This window comes from Xenopus laevis, chromosome 7S (genome assembly GCF_017654675.1).
Source record: "Xenopus laevis strain J_2021 chromosome 7S, Xenopus_laevis_v10.1, whole genome shotgun sequence".
NCBI lineage: Eukaryota > Metazoa > Chordata > Amphibia > Anura > Pipidae > Xenopus > Xenopus laevis.
The window spans coordinates 28,934,298-28,955,816 of NC_054384.1; the positions used below are offsets into that span (position 1 = coordinate 28,934,298).

Here is a 21,519-nt window from a genome sequence, read left to right on the forward strand (position 1 = left end):
TGTTCTGATGCTGTGATTGACCTATGTTGCTGGGATGACTTGTGTCAGGGTTAAGGTGGCCATAGACGCACAGATAATATCGTACGAAACGAATTTTCGTCCGATATTCGTTGCCTGTATGGTGGAAAAAGAGCCGACTGATATCGGCAGAAGGCTTGGATATCGGTCGGCTCGTTGATCGGGCTGGACGGAAAATTTTGATCGGGTGCCTTTGAAGGGACCCAAACATCGCCCATTGTTAGTGCTGAATCGTCAGATACAGGTAGAATTCTATTGTTTCTCCCTGTATATCTACCTGTATATCTGACGATTCAGCTCTACACGTGTGTATTGAAACGAACTATCTTTCTTGGAAGGATTTTTTACAAGAAAGATCGTAATTTTTACGTCTATGGCCACCTTTAGGAGGGATCTGTGATGGGGGTAAGTAGGCCTGAGGCTGGGGTGGTGTAGCCCCGAGATGGTGGCCCCCGTTTGGCCCAAGACTAGTGTCGCCACCTGGCCAGTATTTTACCGGTAAAAATGATGGTTGATCCCAATGTTATTAATAGGGAAAAAAAGATAAATCTATAGGAAGGCCAGTATTTTTTTCCAGAAAAGGTGGCAACCCTACCCAAGACACCCCAGTCCAACACTGCACATTCATACTGTAGTTAAGTTCATCTGTGTTTTTAATTTATATGTAATAAAACAACTACCTTAGATTAGGATACACGTATTGTTTTGTTTGCTAATCTTCTATATTTTACCTCCTTCCTAGGTACTTCTAGAAGAACCAAACTCTTTGGTACTTTTCCAGGCAATTACGTAAAAATAGTATTCTATTAAAGAAGATGGTGTTTAGATTTGTTGGGAAACATCCATACGGAGCCTTGCTTGTGGAAATGATGCTAACCGAAAGCCCTTGCTGAATGTATTAGATAAAGTTATTTATAGAGGTATATGGTTTACATGTGTCAGTTCTGGGTTTTAAGAAGTGGCCCTCTGATTTCTTTATATATGATGAAGTTAAAACATATTTCTTACAATTTATATTAAACTTGTTGCCTTTGAAATATGTTATTTAAGTTCTAAATCTGAGATTTTCACTTTTATTTTTGTTTCAAACCTTTTAATCAAAATGAGGAATGACAAATATTTTTTTATGTTCATTTCAGCTGTTACATTTATATATTTAACAGCCTAAATGACACAGTTCAAGGCAACAGAGAATAATTATTTTAAAGGAAAACAAGATAAGCCCCAAGAGCTAAAAACGTTCATTTGACTAATCCCTTTACTGTGTTGAGGTTTAACTCCCCAGAATCTCTCCAGAATGAAGTTGAAAGTTGTAGTTCAGTTGTAACGGAGTGCAGGCATTAGTCTTTAACCAAATGATATGAGATAATTAATAAGCAATGAAAATTGTAATTTTTTAAACATAAATTATATGTTACAATACATGACATGAAAAGAGGTTATAGGAATTTTTGTGTGCTATAGAGAATATTTGCTTTAGAGAATATTTGTGCACAAAACCGTGGGGGAAGAAAAATCTTTAAGCATCATTCATAATAGTGCTCTGAATGCACCAACAGTGTTCATGAGAGTTTGTTGCCTTTATTGCTATCTGAACAAATCAACAGTCATGACAAAATAACAAGTATTATAAGGTGATTGCTATGAGAAGTAGATACAGTTTGCAAATTAGAGAATCTTTTTTTGGGGGGGGAGAAGAGTTCCTATTCTGTTTTGAAGCTAAAGGCCAATAATTGCAACTGTCCATAATACTGAAATTCAGGTTTTTCACAGACACCTGTTTGCTATAAGTACAGCTTTTGTGCCTTGTCTTGAGTGCACGCAGTGGCCCTTACCGGTCACTTGTTTGGTGACTCTCTTATAATCTTTTCATGAGCTAAATTGCCTGAGGTACAGAATCAGTGATATAAAATGAAATGGGGACTTTTCTACTTGTTGCTCTTTCATTTAGCATGAGAGCTCCTACAGTAAACCTGATAACTCAAAAGGCCCCGTACATGGGCCGATAAAAGCTGCCGACAGACTAAGTCGGCAGCTTATCAGCCCGTGTGTATAGCCACCTGGCGGGCTGTCTCTATCCATATCTGGCCAAAAGTCGGGCAAGATGCCAATCGGGCAGGTTAGAAAATCCCATTGCATCTTTTTGTTGATTCAGTCCCGCGATCCTACTGCCCCATTGGGCCTCCGTTCTGATCCGATCGTTGGGCCCTAGGGCCCATGATAGGATCAGCCTATCACCCACTTCAATGTGGGCATATCGGGGAGAGATTCGCTTGTTTGGTGACATCACCAAATGAACGGATCTCTACGTCTATGGCCATCTTTAGGATATATGTTATCAGAACTATTTACCCCCCTGATTGAGGCACAAGGCCAGCATATGACCATTGACATCACTAGCTGGGTATCCAATCACGGGAGACCCCCTGAACAAAACCACCTTATAAAATGTAATATATATATAAATTACATTTTATAAGGTATGGGGTCCGTTATCCAGAAACCCGTTATCCAGAAAGTTCCGAATTACGGAATGGATGTCTCTCATAGACTCTATTATAATCAGATAATCCAAATTTTAAAAAACAATTTCCCTTTTATCTATTCTATAATAATAAAACAGTACCTTGTACTTGATCCAAACTAAAATATAATTAATACTTATTGGAAGCAAAATCATCCTGTTGGGTTTATTTAATGTTCATATCATTTTCTAGTAGACTTAAGGTATGAAGATCCAAATTACAGAAAGATCTGTTATCCTGGAAAACCCCAGGTCCCGAGCATTCTGGATAAAAAGTCCCATATCTGTGTGTGTGTGTGTGTGTGTGTGTGTATATATATATATATATATATATATATATATATATATATATATATATATATATATATACATACACACATAGATATAGATATATAGATACAGAAAGATCTGTTATCCTGGAAAACCCCAGGTCCCGAGCATTCTGGATAAAAAGTCCCATATATATGTGTGTGTATATATATAGTAAATTGATAACCCCAAATCATCATAGAATAGGCCATGTCTCAATTCAGAATATCCAAACATAATTTGACTTCCTGGGGAAAAAGGATCTTCTTATTGCCAAACTGGGCTCCACTTTGAACTTTTTACAAAATAACTGTTGAGATTATAATCTGCCTTTCAAAGCAATCTCCTAAACTGTAAACGCATGTAAAATAAAAGCATTTATTAAAAAGGGATGGTAATACTGTATGTTTATAGTTTATGGTCATAAAAGAAAAAAAAAAAGATGGTGAATGTTCTTTTGTCATAACAGATATATTTAATATAAGATGACTATTTTTTTGCTATTGCTTTTATACAGATTTATTAACAATTGCAGCTGCATTAGCATGACTAGCAATATGTTTTGATATATTACCCATATTAAAGTTTTTTCTTATTTTTCCATGTACACAGTACATCCAAGTCACAAATGGTTAATAAAAGAGACAGTAATTGTAAATATGTATATTTAACTTTGTAAAGAACGTGTATCCTGTATAGAAAAAGAGTAATTTACGTGGACTGATGGAAAGATAAAAGTCATAAGATTCATGAAAACAAGATCTTGAGTTTAATTTAATGAGCGAGTTTGTTTTAAACGACACAGGAAAAGTTAAGCACAGAATCATAAGAAAATGACACTGAACACTTTTTAGCTAACATATCCCTTGTTTTACTATTTTTTTTTTTATTTCAAAAGAATTTTTAGCCACCATATTTAGAATTTTGTTACCATTTGGCTACTTCACAATAACGCTTACCTTACCCAACTTTATAGCCAATACACTTTAACAGCATTGTTCAGTTATCACCATACCAGTCACTTTTCAAGTTATGTTGTGTTGTTTTCATATTGCAGTGCATTATATTTTGAAGGCTAATAAATTAAAGCATTGAATAACTGTTGCATTTGTCCTGTATTTCCAAAAATATCTGTGATCTACAATTTATTTTATCTTAAAGGTACAGAATTGGTGGCAGCTGGTTATGAATGCAAACACCAGTATCAGTAACATAAAACAGCTTTATCAGGCTTTATTTATTGAAAGTCAGTGAAATGTGATTGGCCGTTGTTGGTTCCTTCCACTTTTGGGTGTACAACAAATATTACCTTTTCAATTGAGTTGACCCCATGACTGTGATTCAGGTTTTTTGAGTGCTGCTTCAAAGCTCTAACACTGGCAGCAGTTTAAAGGGATACTGTCATGGGAAAAACATTTTTTTCAAAATGAATCAGTTAATAGTGCTGCTCCAGCAGAATTCTGCACTGAAATCCATTTCTCAAAAGAGCAAACAGATTTTTTTTTTTTTTTTTTTATTCAATTTTGAAATCTGACATGGGGCTAGACATATTGTCAATTTCCCAGCTGCCCCAAGTCATGTGACTTGTGCTCTGATAAACTTCAATCACTCTTTACTGCTATACTGCAAGTTGGAGTGATATCACCCCCCTCCCTTTTCCCCCCCAGCAGCCAAACAAAAGAACAATGGGAAGGTAACCAGATAACAGCTCCCTAACACAAGATAAAAGCTGCCTGGAAGAACAACACTCAATAGTAAAAACCCATGTCTCACTGAGACACATTCAGTTACATTGAGAAGGAAAAACAGCAGCCTGCCAGAAAGCATTTCTCTCCTAAAGTGCAGGCACAAGTCACATGACCAGGGGCAGCTGGGAAATTGACAAAATGTCTAGCCCCATGTCAGATTTCAAAATTGAATATAAAAAAATCTGTTTGCTCTTTTGAGAAATGGATTTCAGTGCAGAATTCTGCTGGAGTAGCACTATTAACTGATGCGTTTGGAAAAAAAAACATGTTTTCCGATGACAGGATCCCTTTAAATTTCCCCATTAAAGTTAACAGCTGAAATGTAATTGACTGTTGTTTGTTCCTCCCATTTTGGGTCAACCACAAATGTCTTTCATTCAGGGAGACCTTGTGATTATGTGATCCAAGTTAGTTTGGTGAGTGTAACGTCTAAGCTGTAAGAGTGACTGCAGTTTAAAAATATTCCGTCAAAGCCAATGGAGAAATTGGGGTGTTCGGAGTGCCACCCCAAAAAGACAGAGGGCGGAATCAGGGACAGAACTAAGGGTAGGCAGAAGAGGCAGCTGCCTAGGGCGCAACGATTGGGGGGGCCCAAGGCAGCTACCTTTTCTTCTCCTCTTCCTAACCCTAGACTGGACCTCGGACTAGACTTGTGCACAAACACCGGTACTGCGCCTCTAGGCGCATGCGCGCGCCAACACCTCTATGGGCATGTGTGTGAAAGTCTCTACTGTGCATGTGCCCGCAAACTCCTGTACCAAACAGGCGCGTCCCAATGCCGCTACTGCGCATGCGCGTGAAAGCAGCTACTGTGCGACAGGGATGGGGGCGATCGTGCTGGCTGGTCTGCCTAAGGTGGCCAGCAAGCCTGGTCCGCCTCTGGGTGGAATTACACAAGGAAAAACACAAGCAACCTGCTCCATTATAGGACGAAGAAGTGTGGAGAAGAAGCATTTAGAAAATATGTGGGGAGTGGGGTGCTAAGAATAAGCAGAAGAATAAGCTAAAGTTGTAGAACAGTAGGTTGTTTTTTCAAACCAACATAAATAAAAGCAGAGAGAGATTGTTTCCTGCTGGCGTTGACACAAATATTAATTATGGTTTCAAAAACCTGTAAAACCACTAAAATCCGACCTATAATGAATAAGCCTCCACGAGTGTAAAATACATAAGAAAAGTTTAGCCTACTGACCATGTTTCAAAAGTGGTTACAAAGTTGATGTTTGGCCAATAAGTAGTAGTGAGCGAAACGCATTGAAGTCAATGGGTGGCAAAAAAAATGTTTACATCCGACAATTTTTTCACATGCACCAAATTTTGCCGCAGTTTCACGCAAAAAATTTGCAGGTGGCGAAGTAAGGAAGTTCACCGCAAATCCATGCCTGCCAAATAAATTCGCTCATCAACACCAATTAATGAATAAACACCATGTAATAAAGTCAATGTAATATGCCAGTAGCTTGAAAGGCATTATTTTTGTATGCCTGTTGTGATTACAAAGCCATTATAAGTCACCAAAGAGTTCTATGACCCTATAAGAGGTTAGTTAGGAGAGGAGGTATAATAGTTTGAAAAGTGGGCCCTCAGCCTAAGATTTTCTGGTGGGAACTGGCATCCGAGTCTGACACTGCTCCCTACCACAGTACGACCCAGCGACTGTTCAAGGGGTAGAATGGGGAGGAAAAGCGGGTCCCAGTAAGGACAATGCTCTTTCACTCCTACTTGTGCCCAGAGACCGCAGGGTACTAGTGCCCCCATCTTCACACTGCAGGGTCTTAGCACCCGCCATCTTTGGGATGTTACTGTTCCTTTACATCAGAGGGCTTTTTTTTTTATAGATTATAGACCTCCAATGGCCTCCAATTGTTTAGCCCACTCAGTGGGATAGCCTGCAGGGTCACTATGTTTATGGTTGCCTTTAGTTTTCTAAGGGCAGGGAGCTCCCAACACACTCCATGCCTTAGGCCCCTGTTGTTATGCACAATATCTTTGGAAAGCAAAATATACTCTGATTCAGCCAGCTTTTATCCAACTACTGCTTCACTACATAATGTACATGATGCAGGGGGACTATTTTTAAAGGTGCAAAGAAAACACCATGAAGATACACCTCAGTTTGTTCTATTACATGTAAATATTTGCATATTTAGAAAGTGCCATAAAAATTATTGTCTAGGCAAATAACATTTTTTTCATGATCTGGTAATTTTGAAGACTGCTTCATGTCTTGTTGCTACTTCTACGGGTATAGGATGCATTATCCGGAAACCTGTTATCCAGAAAGCTCCAAATTACGGAAAGACTGTCCCTCATAGACTGTTTTATCCAAATAATCCATAATGATTTTCTTTTTCTCTGTAATAATAAAACTTTACATTGTACTTGATCCAAACTAAGATATAATAAATCCTTATTAGACTTAAAGGAACAGTAACACCAAAAAATTGTTTAGTGTAGTTTAAAGTAATTAAAATATAATGTCCTGTTGCTCTGCACTAGTAAAACTGGTGTTTATATAAACAATTGCTGTGTAGCCATGGGGGCAGCCATTCAAACAAGAAAAAGGGAGAAAAGGCACAGGATACACAGCAGATAGAAGATAAAACACCATTGTATTCTATGGCCTTATCTGTTATCTGCTATGTAACCTGTGCCTTTTCTCCAGCTTGAATGGCTGTCCCCATGGTTACACAGCAGCTTGTTTATATAGTAATGTTTCTGAAGCAAACACACCAGTTTTACCAGTGCAGATCAACAGTACATTATATTTTAATTTCTTTGATACACTTTCATTTTTTGGTGTTACTGTTCCTAAGGTATAAAGACCCAAATTACAGAAAGATCTGTTATCCCGAAAACTCCAAGTCCCGAGCATTCTGGATTACAGGTCCCATACCTGTATTACATTTGGCTTTCTACCCTTTCTGTTGTGAATATTCATAGAAGGCTGCAGGTGCTAGCCCCCCAAAAATATGTCTGTACTTAAAACCTAGAAATATATCACATTCACAAGATACATATCCTCATGCTATTAAGCTAACAATATTGTCAGGTTACGCCAAAGGAAACATATTAATACCACCATTACCCATGCTACACTATTTTTCAGGCTTTGACTTGGTGAAATCCATCATAAGATCTTAGATTAGACATCTAAGGCTGTCTCTTAAAGTATGGTTCACCTTTAAGTTAACTTTTAGTATGTTACAGAATGGCCAGTTCTAAGCATCATTTCAGTTGGTCTTCATTATTTTGTATAGTTCTTTAATTATTTACCTTTTTCTTCTAACTCTTTACAGCATTCAAATGGGGGCTTCCTGACCCTGTATAAAAAAAAACAAATGCTCTGTAAGCCTACAAATGTATGGTTATTGCAATCTGTGGGTTCTGGCAAATGCCAGAGGGGCTGCTGTGAGGTGCCATAGAAAGCCACACCTTAGTGGGCTGGTGGGGGGCAGTGTGGGCCTGTTTGTGAGCTGTTTGGGCCTCTCCATGCCTCCCAACTGTCCCGTTTTGACAGCTCAACTCACAGTCCCGGATTTGTACTGATATGTCCTGAATCTGCACCGAGGAGTAAGTAAAAAGTTTGGGGCATTTCCCTGTGTTAGCAGCTAGGCTGAGGGGAGGAGGGAGGCGGTCTACGTGGGGGTAGGTTTTTTTTAGTTAATGGTTGAATTCTCCTTTAATTGGCTCTTGACAGAGAGCCCAGAATAGATACTTAAGAAACTTGTGTAACAGTTTTAGATAAGAACTAAGACTCACAACTTAAAAGGGCAATTCACCTTCATTAGCAAAACTGTAATAACACGTAAAAACCACAGAAATGCACGCACAAGGTTTTCTTCTGCAACCTCCGACAAAGGGGTTTGTGGTATTTAGAGCCTGGACCTGATGGGGGTTTTACCAGTGCCCTGCCGGCCCAGTCCGACCCTGCAAATGGGCAAATATTTTTGTCCCTCTTTCTGTTTCCAAAATGTTGGGAGCAGGGCCGGAACTAGGGCTAGGCAGAGTAGGCACATGCCTAGGGCGCAAAGCTTGGTGGGGGGCCAAGCACTTACCTTCCACTACTGCCTACCCCAGTCCGGGCCTCTGAATCCAGCTTGTTGCTGTTGCCGAGTGAATGACACATGTGTCAGTACCAGGGGCAATCCAGGGGGGTCCGCGAGGGCCAGTACGCTAGCGTAGAGAGCCTAACTGCGCTCTCTGCGCTAGAAGAGACAAATTTCCGGTCTGAAAACCAGAAATTTGTCTCTTAAAGTACCAGGAGTGGCATCGCCCCTGGTCAGTATACACGCTCACCGGGAGGGGTCAGTGTGCATGCGTGTGCTCGCGCTGATGTAGTCGCTCACGGCCATGGTTGCCACCTTTTCTGGAAAAAAATACCGGCCTTCTTATGGGATGGGAGTATGAACTCTGGATTGGCAATTCTAGATGGGGCTGATCTCTCTAACAGCCGGGAGACCAGTTTCTCTAGTAGTGGTGGGGGGGAGAGTAGAGTCAGGCCTAAGCAGATTGTGGTTGTAGGGGACTCAATTATTAGGAAAGTGGATAGGGTAATTTGTCGTCCGGATCGCTACAACCGAACAGTTTGCTGTCTACCTGGTGCCAGGGTTCGGCATGTGGTTGATCGGATAGACAAATTATTGGGTGGGGCTGGGCATGACCCAGCTGTCTTAGTGCATATCGGTACTAATGACAAAATAAATGGTAGATGGAAGACCTTAAAGAATGATTTCAGGGATCTAGGCTCTAAGATCAAGGAAAGGTCTTCCAATGTCATCTTTTCTGAAATTTTGCCTGCGCCACGTGCAAGTTTAGGAAAACAGCGGGAGTTTAGGGAGCTAAATGCGTGGCTCAAGTCTTGGTGCAGGAAGGAAGTGTAACGCTTTTCTTGCCTAATCTGCCAATTAGGAGTTAAGGGTGACCAGCTAGATAGTGAGCATGGGTTACAATGCAAATCTTCACCCAGGGCAGAGCCTTCGCCAAATGGAAGCTTCCCCTTTAAACTATAGTTGAACTACAATTCACAGGCATTTAAGTGTAAAATAGAATAATGGACGCCAGGAGGTTCTTTTGAAAGGTTAAAACAGGAGCACAGGTTTATTATGCCAAAGGCAAATGACCACAGGTTTACTTACAACAGTTCTGAGGACACAGCAGATGGAATCACTTTGGACAGCAAAGGTTCACAGTCAAACAGATGCGACTCCCAAAGGATATTGCAGATAGGTGTATATCAAATCCCAGTTCAACCGACGTTGCACAGTGAGGGGATCGGGATCAATCAGGTAGGGGTCAGGTAGTCCTTTGCTCACCTACTGCCCTAACAACTGAGTTCCCTGCTCTAAAGGCAAACAGGCCTTGTGGGAAGCTACTCCCTACTACAAATCCTCGTTGGAGCGACAGCTGCTCTTTCTGCTACACCTCTCTGTCTTTCTCTCCTAGAGAGAACTATAACAGTATCTTACTATTTTAGCTGGTCCTCGTTCACGGGGTTTACCTGGTCCCCGACTTAGCACTAAAGGTGTCAGGTCCCTTTAGGGTAAAGGCTTTACTGGGGCCTATGGTGATCCCAGGCTCAATGGAGATTCACCTAGCAGCAGCACCAGGAGCCAAAGAGGAAGAGGACACTCCCTGCACACACTATATAGCAGTGTGGCAGGGGAGTGTCATTACACTCTTTGTCCAATAGGTGTGGGTGTTACACTTTACCAGTTACAAGGGCTTGGCCCAATAACAAGGGAAAAGAGAACTACATACAAAGGTAGGGGATTAACTCTATAGGGATAGAATATCCTATAGGTCCCTACAGAAGGGTTTGGGTTCCTAGAGCACTGGGCTGACTTTTCGTTGGGGTACAACCTATACAGCCGTGACGGTTTGCACCTCAATGGAAGGGGGTCCGCGGTGCTAGGGGAAAGAATGGCTAAGAGGTTGGAGGAGTGTTTAAACTAGGCAAGGGGGGGGGGGGTGGGTGAGATAAAGGATTATGGGGAAGCTAGTGTAGACGGGGCAGTGGGGTTAGTAAGGGGTCGTGGGGGAGGAGTGAGGGGGCATACAGTTTACCAGCTAAGGAGGTCCCTCTGTTACAAGGAAAACAGAATAATACTAACTTAACATATAATTCTTCACTAAGTAATGCACATTTCAAAAGTAAAAGTAGTAACCTCCGCTGTATGCTGGCAAATGCACGGAGTTTGTCAGGTAAAATGGGAGACCTAGAATTAATTGCATGCTCTAAAAATTATGATATAATTGGTATCACTGAGACCTGGTGGGATGAAACATGTGACTGGATTGTGAATTTAAATGGTTACACCCTTTTTAGGAGGGACAGAGGGATTAAAAAGGGTGGAGGAGTGTGTTTGTATGTAAAGCCTGAATTAAAGCCATGCGCTAAAGAAATAAAAATAGCTGGCACTGGTGAGGGTGTAGAATCACTCTGGGTAGAGATTTCGACTGGGCAAAAGGTAACAAAAAGAATTATCATTGGTGTATGCTATAAACCACCTCGTATAAGTGTCGAGTATGAAGCCCAGCTACTCTTGCAGATACAAGCGGCTTCACAGCTGGGTCAAGTTGTTGCTATGGGTGACTTCAATTATCCAGACATTGACTGGGGTAATGGGGTTGCTAAGACAGAAAAAGCTAATAGGTTTGTAAACAGGCCTGGACTGGGAGTCAAAATAGACCCTGCCATTCCAAGTACACAAAGGCACAAACAGCCCCCCACCAGCCCAAACAGCCCCCTACCAGCCCACTATATGGTATCTTTCTATTGAACTATACAGCAGCCCCTCTGGCATTTGCCAGAACCCACAGATTGCCAGTCCGGGCCTGTTTGTAAATATGCTGAATGACAACTTTTTATTCCAGCTCGTTCAAGAACCTACTAGGAATAACTCTCTTTTGGACCTTGTAATAACTAACAATACTGAACTCATCTCTAACATTTGTGTGGGTGAGCATTTAGGGAATAGTGATCATAACATGATCTCCTTTGAGATTCTGTTGCAGAAGCAATTCTATAAGGGAGTAACTAAAACACTAACTTTCAGACGTGCAAACTTTGACAGTATAAGGGCATCTCTGCAACATATTAAGTGGGAAATGCTTTTCACAGGGTTAAACACAGAACAAAAATGGGAAGTCTTTAAAATGCTGCTTAATAAATATACTTGTCAGTATATTCCACTTGTAAGCAAGGAACGTCATTGCAAAGCAAAACCTTTTTGGTTCAATAGAAGCGTTGGTGTTGAGGTGGGTAAGAAAATACGTGCTTTTAAGGCTTTCAAGTTAGCTGGTACAGCCGAAACATTTATAAGGTACAAGGAGGCCAATAAATCATGCAAAGAAGCTATAAGGCAAGCTAAAATTGCTATAGAAAAGGATATTGCAGCAAGCAGTAAAAAAAATCCAAAATTATTTTTTAAATATGTTAATAGTAAAAAAATTAAGCAGGAAGGGGTGGGACCCTTACTAATAGAAGGGGGTCAGCTGGTTGATGAAAACAAAATAAAAGCGCAGATTCTGAACTCGTATTTTTCATCTGTCTACACAAATGAGGAACCAGTAAGTGAAGGTTTCCTTCTTAACACTCCCAATTCTAGTAATACAACTAATGATGCATGGTTCACACATGAAGAAATTCAAAAGAAACTTGAACATGTTAAGATTAACAAAGGTCCAGGGCCAGATGGTATTCATCCCAGGGTAATTAGCGAGCTTAGCTCTGTGATTGCCAAACCTCTTTACTTAATTTTTCAGGATTCATTGAGATCTGGCATAGTGCCGAGAGACTGGCGAATTGCTAATGTGGTGCCTCTATTCAAAAAAGGATCCCGTTCTCAGCCTCAAAACTATAGGCCAGTTAGTCTGACGTCAGTATTAGGAAAGCTTTTCGAAGGGTTAATAAAGGATAAGATACTGGACTTCATAGCAAATCATAATACTATGATGATAATACTATGCGTAATAGATCTTGCCAGACTAACTTAATTTCTTTTTACGAGAATGTAAGTAGAGACCTCGATTCTGGGATGGCAGTGGATGTGATTTACTTAGACTTTGCTAAAGCATTTGATACAGTGCCACACAAAAGGTTACTGGTTAAATTAAGGAATGTTGGCCTGGAACATAGTATTTGTACCTGGATAGAGAACTGGCTAAAAGATAGACTACAAAGAGTGGTGGTAAATGGAACATTTTCTAATTGGACCAGTGTTGTTAGTGGAGTACCGCAGGGCTCTGTACTAGGTCCCTTGCTTTTCAACTTGTTTATTAATGACCTGGAGGTGGGCATTGAAAGTACTGTTTCTATTTTTGCAGATGATACTAAATTGTGCAGAACTATAGGTTCCATGCAGGATGCTGCCACTTTGCAAAGTGATCTGTCTAAACTGGAAAACTGGGCAGCAAACTGGAAAATGAGGTTCAATGTTGATAAATGCAAGGTTATGCACTTTGGCAAAAATAATATAAATGCAAGTTATACACTAAATGGCAATGTGTTGGGAGTTTCCTTAAATGAAAAGGATCTAGGGGTCTTTGTAGATAACACGTTGTCTAATTCTGGGCAGTGTCATTCTGTGACTACTAAAGCAAATAAAGTTCTGTCTTGCATAAAAAAGGGCATTAACTCAAGGGATGAAAACATAATTATGCCTCTTTATAGGTCCCTGGTGAGACCTCATCTGGAGTATGCAGTTCAGTTTTGGACTCCAGTCCTTAAGAGGGATATAAATGAGCTGGAGAGAGTGCAGAGACGTGCAACTAAATTGGTTAGAGGGACGGAAGACTTAAATTATGAGGGTAGACTGTCAAGGTTGGGGTTGTTTTCTCTGGAAAAAAGGCGCTTGGGAGGGGACATGATTACACTTTACAAGTACATTAGAGGACATTATAGACAAATAGCAGGGGACCTTTTTACCCATAAAGTGGATCACCGTACTAGAGGCCACCCCTTTAGACTAGAAAAAAAGAACTTTCATTTGAAGCAACGTAGAGGGTTCTTCACAGTCAGGACAGTGAGGTTGTGGAATGCACTGCCGGGTGATGTTGTGATGGCTGATTCAGTTAATGCCTTTAAGAATGGCTTGGATGATTTTTTGGACAGACATAATATCAAAGGCTATTGTGATACTAAACTCTATAGTTAGTATAGGTATGGGTGTATAGAATTTTAATTAAAAGTAGGGAGGGGTGTGTGTATGGATGCTGGGTTTTCATTTGGAGGGGTTGAACTTGATGGACTTTGTCTTTTTTCAACCCAATTTAACTATGTAACTATGTAACTACTATATTTATCTTTTTTCCCTATTAATAACATTGGGATCAGCCATCATTTTTACCGGCCAGGCCGGTAAAATACCGGCCAGGTGGCAACCCTACTCGCGGCGGAGGGGCGATGTGGCTGGATGGGTTGCCTGAGGTGCCCAGCTGGCCTGGCCCTGGTTGGGAGGTATGCCTCTGTGTACCTGAAACTGCAGGGCCTATTTTGATTCTCAGTCCAAACCTGTGTATGGGGCTCACAAAAGTTGGGGTTTGGTTGATAAAACTACCTCTCATGCTTTTGTCCCTAGTTTATTTTATACTTTCTCAGGGATATGAGAACACCCCTAGATTAAAAGTGGTCAAATCCGCCCTGCGGCCATTTGTTCCCATGAGCCCTTTCAAGGTGCGGCGGGATGTGATTGATGTGTGGCTTGATGGCTGCACAGGGGAGAGGTGTGGGCGGGAAAGAATGTAACATTGTGCAAACATTCCCCGAGTTCGGAATCCCTGCTCTTCCATACAAGGAAACAGCACGGTGTCAGAGAGGGGCCGGGAACAAGGGCAGGAGCCAGGACTTCCCATCCCAAGACATAAAGCCAATAGCTACGGGCAGTGCAGGGTGAGGAGGGAAGCTTTGTATCGCTGCTAATGGGAGTTCCCAGCTGTTAGGCCACGCCCTCTTTGTCTCACAGGATTAGAGATCAGGCAAAGAGTCCACAGCAGCCCTTGGTGGGAGCAGATAACCTGAGTGGGAGAAGAAACGTGAACAGCATGGCTACTAAACGTGTCGTAATGACTGGGCCTTCACCTTGGGGATTTCGGCTGGTTGGAGGGAAAGATTTCGAACAGCCCTTAACTATTTCAAGGGTAAGTCGCTCCCTGCTGTATCGCGCAACTTTGTACGTAGGGATTCCCCTGTGACTGACTGCTGAGTGTCTAGCAACTATATCGCTCATATGTGCGCGCAATGCCTACGGGACATAATTTAGGACATCCTCCGGCGAAATACCTGTGCGTTCCGTAAATGCCGACCTACTGTTCTGACTGCTGGGGGTCGGCGGTACCTGTGTATAAAGCTACACCCCATTCTTAATGCTAACACCCATTTGGCCAGTTCACTGTCGGTTTTCCAGTGCTATGTGTATCTGTTTATAGAGCAGGGAGGGTCAACAAATGTGTTCAGCTTCCCAATACATTGACTGCTGCTGAATGGAAGGTGCAGAATAACAGCTGGAGGGGTGGGAACCCCAGATACATGTAAATATATTTATTAATTCTCCATCTCATAGTTGCAAGCTCTGTTAATCAAGCCAATGGTTGCTAGGGTCAGTAACCCAAGCAACACATGTTCTTATTCCAGTGTGAATCAGAATACATGTTCAGTTTTTATGTCCGTGCTTATTATGTATTAAAGAAAATACACTTAGGACATTTCACACAGACAGTGGAGAGATTAGGTGTGGCTGCATTCATTTTTATAATATTTACATTATTTCTCTTCAGTGAAATCCACTCTCTCCTATTCATACTAATAGCAACTTTGTATTTTAGCAAGGGACAGGGTCAGGCAGTCGGTGACCCGCATAGTGGTATAACACATAGTAACTGAATGGCTAGTGTGAGTCGGGTTGTTTGGGAAAGGTCATATCACCCCAGGCTAGGGCGGCCATCTGACCGGTATTTTACTGGCCTGGACGGTAAAAATGATAGCTGATCCCAATGTTATCAATAGGGAAAAAAGTTAAATATATAGGAAGGCCGGTATTTTTTTTTTCCAGAAAAGTTGGCAACCCTACCCCAGGCCGGTCACTCTTTCACTCTGCTGTACAGGACGGGGACAGTGTGTGGATTTATCAGTAAAGGTTGCCATAGACGTAGCCATTACAATCTTTCTTGGAAAAGATCTTTCCAAGAAAGATCATTCATTTCAATACACACGTGTAGAGCTGAATCGTCAGATATACAGGTAGAAACAATACAATTCTATTGTATCTGACAATTCAGCACTAACAATGGCCGATGTTTGAGTACCTTCAAAGTCACCCGATCAGTGTCGGACTGGGATGCCAGGGGCCCACCCAAAAAACCTTAGACCAAGGGGTCCACTCTCATTACTAATATTCTTCATCTCCTTAATCAACATCTATTCTCTTAGTCTGTTCTCTTTATGCTATAATCAATTATTCCACCTATTTAGCCTCTTCGTTCTCATAGAAATAGGGAATGACCATGAAATAGGCCAAAAGTTTAGCAGCATGAGGGTCCACTGACACCTGGGCTCACCGGGAGTTCTCCTGGTATCCCGGTGGGCCGTCCGACATGACCCGGTCAAAATTTTCTTTCCAGCCTGATCGACGAGCCGATATCCAAGTCTTCTGCCGATATCGGTCGGCTCTTTTCCCACACGCACGAACATCATATGAAAATTTGTTCTGTACGATATTATCTGTGCGTCTATGGCCAACTTAAGGCTGTCACACACCCCTTTCTTTCCATTTATTATAATAATGCAGAAATATAAAGAAATAATGTGCTACAGAAATGCAGACTGTATTCTGGCCAAATAAGGCCCCGGACCCTGATAGGATGTTTATGTATTTTGGCCCCCATGACATCCAATCCATAATAAACAGGACAATATTGCTCTTCTCCCTAAGAAACTCCTCATGTGCAATGAGCCGTTAGTATTATATGGCAGTCCCCACAGGAAAAAGTGTCAATCGAAAAAAACCTTCTTCAGTAACCACTCCAATACTGCTTCCTGGAAAACACTGACACACACATTTATCAGCATTAGCTTCCTACCAGGAGTAGTACTGTGTGTGCGCTACAGATAGTATAAACCTTGTTCAAGAGAAGGAACATCATTTCAACCCTGCATGCTAGCGGATCCATCAGTCTTTTGGCCACTCAATTGTACAGGTATGGGACCTGTTATCCAGAATGCTCAGGACCTGGGTTTTTCTGGATAATGGGGTATTCCGTAATTTGTATCTTCATACCTTAAAGGAGAAACAAACCCCTTGTTTAAAAAAAAAAAAAAACCTACCCCACATAGACATTATTCTAGCGAGTATGATACGCCTTCCCGGTGGTTTGAATGCTGTTTTCATTGGACCATGGCAAAGACTCTGCAGAAAGCCTGACAAGGAGGCAGATGCAGACAGAGAAATATGCAGTTGTGCAACAGTTGCCTTTGGGTCAGGGGAATGTAGTTGTCTTGCAAGATTCTCCTCTCAGAGTTACAAAACACATCTGTAGTTCATAACATTTGCAGCCACATCGAGTGTGCTGAACTTTCACATGCTGTGTCTCATCCTTAATGTAGTGTTTACTTTGGAGACAAATATTGATTTATTTCTCCATAGTGATTGTCAGTGACACATATAGTATTCAGTTTTCAGCCTTAAAACTTATCATCTGATTCTGGGTATAATATTTGCTTCTGTTTGATTCCATTATCACTTATCCCCTTAGGGTAAGGTCATAATGAGCGTTCCAGGGAGATTTAGTCGCCTGGCGACTAATCGCCTTGTCTTTGCGGCGACCAATCTCCCCGAACGCCAGGCTACTAAATCTCCCGAAACACTCAGTGTGACCTTACCCATAACCTGGCCATAGACATGCAGATTTACCTTCATATCGGACAAACAATCGTTTGGTGCCATCTCCCGACCTGCCACTAACCTTTCAGATCAAATAAAGTTGTAAAAGAACAGATCAGACGATGTTCTGCCCCTGACAGCAATCACGCGAAAGTTATGTCTGACAAAAGCTGGTGACAGTCTCCCACTGATATTGTCAGATCAGCAAAACATGCAGAGATATTATCGGTAGCCGACAGAAACTTTCTAAACTGTCCGATCGTCTGAACGCCCGATCGCCATGGCAGGAAAAATGTCGGGACACTCCACCATACGAACCGGAGATTCGTACAATCAAATCTTTGCCTCTATGACCAGCTTTAGGCTTCTGTCAGATCTTATGCGGCCCTATATTTGTTGGACAGGCTTTCCTGAGGGCCCCATACAGGGGAAATATGTTTTTATTGGCCCTTGCATGGCCAACTTAGGTTGGAAAAATACAGAATCTGCATAGATATCCAAAAATTGATCATTTGGTAAAAGTTCTTTATGTGGCCATGAACCACCATTAATCAAGAAGTTCAATGAACAGTACCGTAGAAGAAAATGTTTAAAAGCCTGTATTTGGTTCTGAGCAGTTTTATCCAGAGCCAAAGTCTTACCTCAATATAGGCTTTTTAATTTTAATCTTGTACAGTGCTGATCATTGTAATCTTCTTAAACGGGTTGTTCACCTTTAAATTAGCTTTTAAAACAATGTAGCGAGTGATATTGGGAGGCAATTTGCAATTGGTTTTCATTTTTTATTATTTGTGGATTTTGAGTTATATTCGTTTTTTATTCAGCAGCTCTCCAGTTTGCAATTTCAGCAATCTGGTTGCTAGGGTCAAAATTACTCGATCAGCCATGCATTGATTTGAATAAGAGACTGGAATATGAATAGGAGAGGCCTGAATAGAAAGATGAGTATTAAAAAGTAGCAATACAATAAATGTGTAGCCATACAGAGCATTTGTTTTTTAGACCCCCATTGTTTTTTAGACCCCCATTTTAAAGCTGGAAAGAGAAGAAATAGGCAAATAATTTAAAAAAACATGATAAAAAAGAAAAAACGAAGGCCAATTGGAAAGTTGCTTAGTATTAGCCACTCTTTAGCATAATAAAAGTTAATGGGCGAACCACCCCTTTAAACACATTTTTATCCCCAAATCTAAAAAAATCTCCCTTGCTCCTTTTATACAAACAATTAATACAGATATTTAGTAATCCGTATCACTTCATAGCAGTTTGGCCAGCTAATGTTACCCATAGAACACATAAGAACAGCAGCACCTGTTCTGGTTTATCTTAAAAGTGTCAGATCCATTCCAAAGAGGAATCTGCACTGCAGAATGGTGGTTGGTGTGGGGTTATTATATTAATACTATATAACTGGTTAACCTTGGAAATAGTTTAGAGGGAAAATAACACTTACAGATCCGATCCTGTGGCCTCTGGCTCCTTTCTAGGCTGTCCCTTTTCTGTTGTGACACTTCCACTAATCCTAAGTGTGTATATGCATGTATTATTTACATTTGTATTTATATAGCTCTACTTCTATACACAGTGATATTTATTAAACCAGCAAATTAAAGGGGCAGTTTTTGTTCACCGTGAGATAAGGGAAGAGGCAAAGGTTACCCCAGACCATATTAAAAGGGTTAAAAAGTAAGAATTAGGCTAAGGCCACACTAGGCGATAGCGCCGCGATTTGACTCGCGGCGACTTTTCGCCGCGACTTTTAAGCCGCAATCGCTGGGGAAACTTTTGCGCTGGCGTCTATGGGGAATCGCGAAAAATCGCCAGCGTAAAAACACACGCGGCGATCTTTTCTCTACTGTCGCTCGAAATTGCCTCGCTAGGCGATTTCGAGCGACAATAGAAAAAAGATCGCCGCGTGTGTTTTTACGCTCGCGATTCCCCATAGACGCCAGCGCAAAAGTTTCCCCAGCGATTGCGGCTTAAAAGTCGCGGCGAAAAGTCGCCGCGAGTCAAATCGCGGCGCTATCGCCTAGTGTGGCCTTAGCCTAAGACTAGGTTAGGAAACAATATCATATTTGTTTAAGGTTGAGTTTGAGATAACATTTATTGATTCAGGAGGAGATGGGTGACAGTTTGATATCTAGATTGAGTACATATAGGATACCTGCCATAAAGCAACACCGTTCCCTGTTCAGCAAATAATTGCATTCAATATCTCCTGGCTGGACTTGGGCTGAATAGTGTGGAAGAATTGTACAGACAAGCTCAGAACAGGAAGGCTTTACAGCTGAAGGGGTCACGTTTTGAAAAATGTATTGTTTTACTAGTTGAATTACTTGTTTTTAATTGTTTTCAGATATAATAAGGACTTATCTTGCTGATAGTATCTGCAGGGGTTAGTTTACACAATACTGCAGTTATTTTAGGCATAATTAATGCATTTACGTATCCTGACTTCCAACTATGGAGGGGTGGAGTTCATCTGAACAGATTGTGAAGACCTTTATATTAGGGCAGTGGTGCCAAGTGGAGGCCCATGTGCTGATGAAACCCTCCAAGAGATTCTTGTGGCCGTCGTACTGTTGAAGAGCTCAACTGACCTCTCTTGAAGACATTGTTTTATTATAATCTGCCCTCAAACATTTAGAATAGTAATACCTGCCCCACTAGATGAAAACAGCTAGAGAGCACTGGCCTTCACTGTTATTTTGGGCAGGGTTAAGTACCTCAAACACACACATAGCCAAGCATCGTTGTAGGCTAGTTAGGATCAAGTACTAACTAATGTTTTATTATTACGAGAAAAAGGAGATCATTTTGAAAAATGTTAATTGTTTACTTAAATGATGAAGTCTATGGGAGATGGCCTTTCTGTAATTCGGAGCTTTCTGGTTAAGGGTTTCCAGATTAAAGGATCCTATACACATTAGCTTTGTTGTTCTGTACCAGATCTACAGCTCCATATGCTTCTCCCTAATGAAAGTGAACCGATGTTGCATGGCATGTTCGCTATTGTATTCCCCTTTCACATGCTGGATATGCTCTGCTGAGGAATATCCGGTTACTGCTGTTTAGCCGTTCATGAAAGGTGCGGCTCAATGTAATGCTGTGGCTCAGGTTTGTACTACTTTCCTCACATCTGTAGAGTTTGTCATATTTTGACTTTTTCTGTTGCTGTAAAACTGCAAGGACTCAGTGACATATTGCCAAGCCCAGCATTTACAAGTCACAATAGAAACTAACTCTGTTTACCTTTGTGTTGATCGTTAGAGTTTCTGTCATTCAAACATGGATATGGAAATGTAGCCAGACATTCACAAGCTTATATAACACAACCACAGGTAGAAAGACAAGATCAAGTATAAGATAAGATATAATACCTTACATCAACTGAGTCTAGGCTCGGGACAAATAACGCATCTGCGTGCACTAGGGTTGCCACCTTTTCCGGAAAAAAATACCGGCCTTCTTTTAGATTTATCTTTTTTTCCCTATTAATAACATTGGGTCAAACATCATTTTTACCGGCCAGGTGGCAACCCTAGCCTGCACCTTCCCTTTTACCCACTTAGTTGTCCTTCTTTGTACCCTCTATAATTGAATAATGTCCATTTTGAACACTGGAGACCAAAACTGTACAGCATATTCTAGATGGGGCCTTACCAGTGCTCTATACGGTAAAAGAATAACACTCTCCTCTCGGGAATCTATGCCCTTACAGCTCAAGACTTTATTTGCCCTTGATGCTGCTGACTGGCATTGCTTGCTACAGCTAAGTTTATTATCTACAACGACTCCAAGGTCCTTTCCCATTATGGATTTGCCTAGTGCAGTCCCATTAAGGGTATACAGTAAGTGGCTTGCATATTTTTACATCCCAGGTGTATTCGTTTAGCTTTATTGACATTGCCGCCCACAAGCTGCATAGTTTTTTGTCATCTGCAAACACTGATGCATTACAATACCCTCCCCATAGTCATTAAAGGGCACCTATTGGCAAAATATATTATCCCTAACCAAAGATGTGGGCTAATACAGCCTG

General features: G+C 41.2%; 2 protein-coding genes across 14 annotated transcripts in view; both read left to right on the plus strand.

Annotated features, from left to right (window-relative positions):
- LOC108705262 (sorbin and SH3 domain-containing protein 1) overlaps positions 1 to 2,473 on the plus strand; it is a 138,741-nt gene extending 136,268 nt beyond the window's left edge. For all 10 annotated transcript variants that reach the window (XM_041571065.1, XM_041571063.1, XM_041571064.1 and 7 more), the window contains one exon: positions 761 to 2,473. In XM_041571065.1, coding sequence (XP_041426999.1) covers positions 761 to 828 — 68 coding nt within the window. In that variant the 3' untranslated portion in view covers positions 829 to 2,473. The remainder of the gene's footprint in view (positions 1 to 760) is intronic.
- Positions 2,474 to 14,394: 11,921 nt separating this feature from the next.
- Positions 14,395 to 21,519, plus strand: part of pdlim1.S (PDZ and LIM domain 1 S homeolog) — a 41,192-nt gene continuing 34,067 nt past the window's right edge. Inside the window, exon 1 of one of the 4 annotated variants that reach the window (XM_041570431.1) lies at positions 14,395 to 14,739. In XM_041570431.1, the coding sequence (XP_041426365.1) occupies positions 14,644 to 14,739 (96 nt within the window). In that variant the 5' untranslated portion in view covers positions 14,395 to 14,643. The remainder of the gene's footprint in view (positions 14,740 to 21,519) is intronic. The other 3 variants (XM_041570432.1, XM_041570433.1, NM_001088957.1) reach the window with 3 other exon arrangements.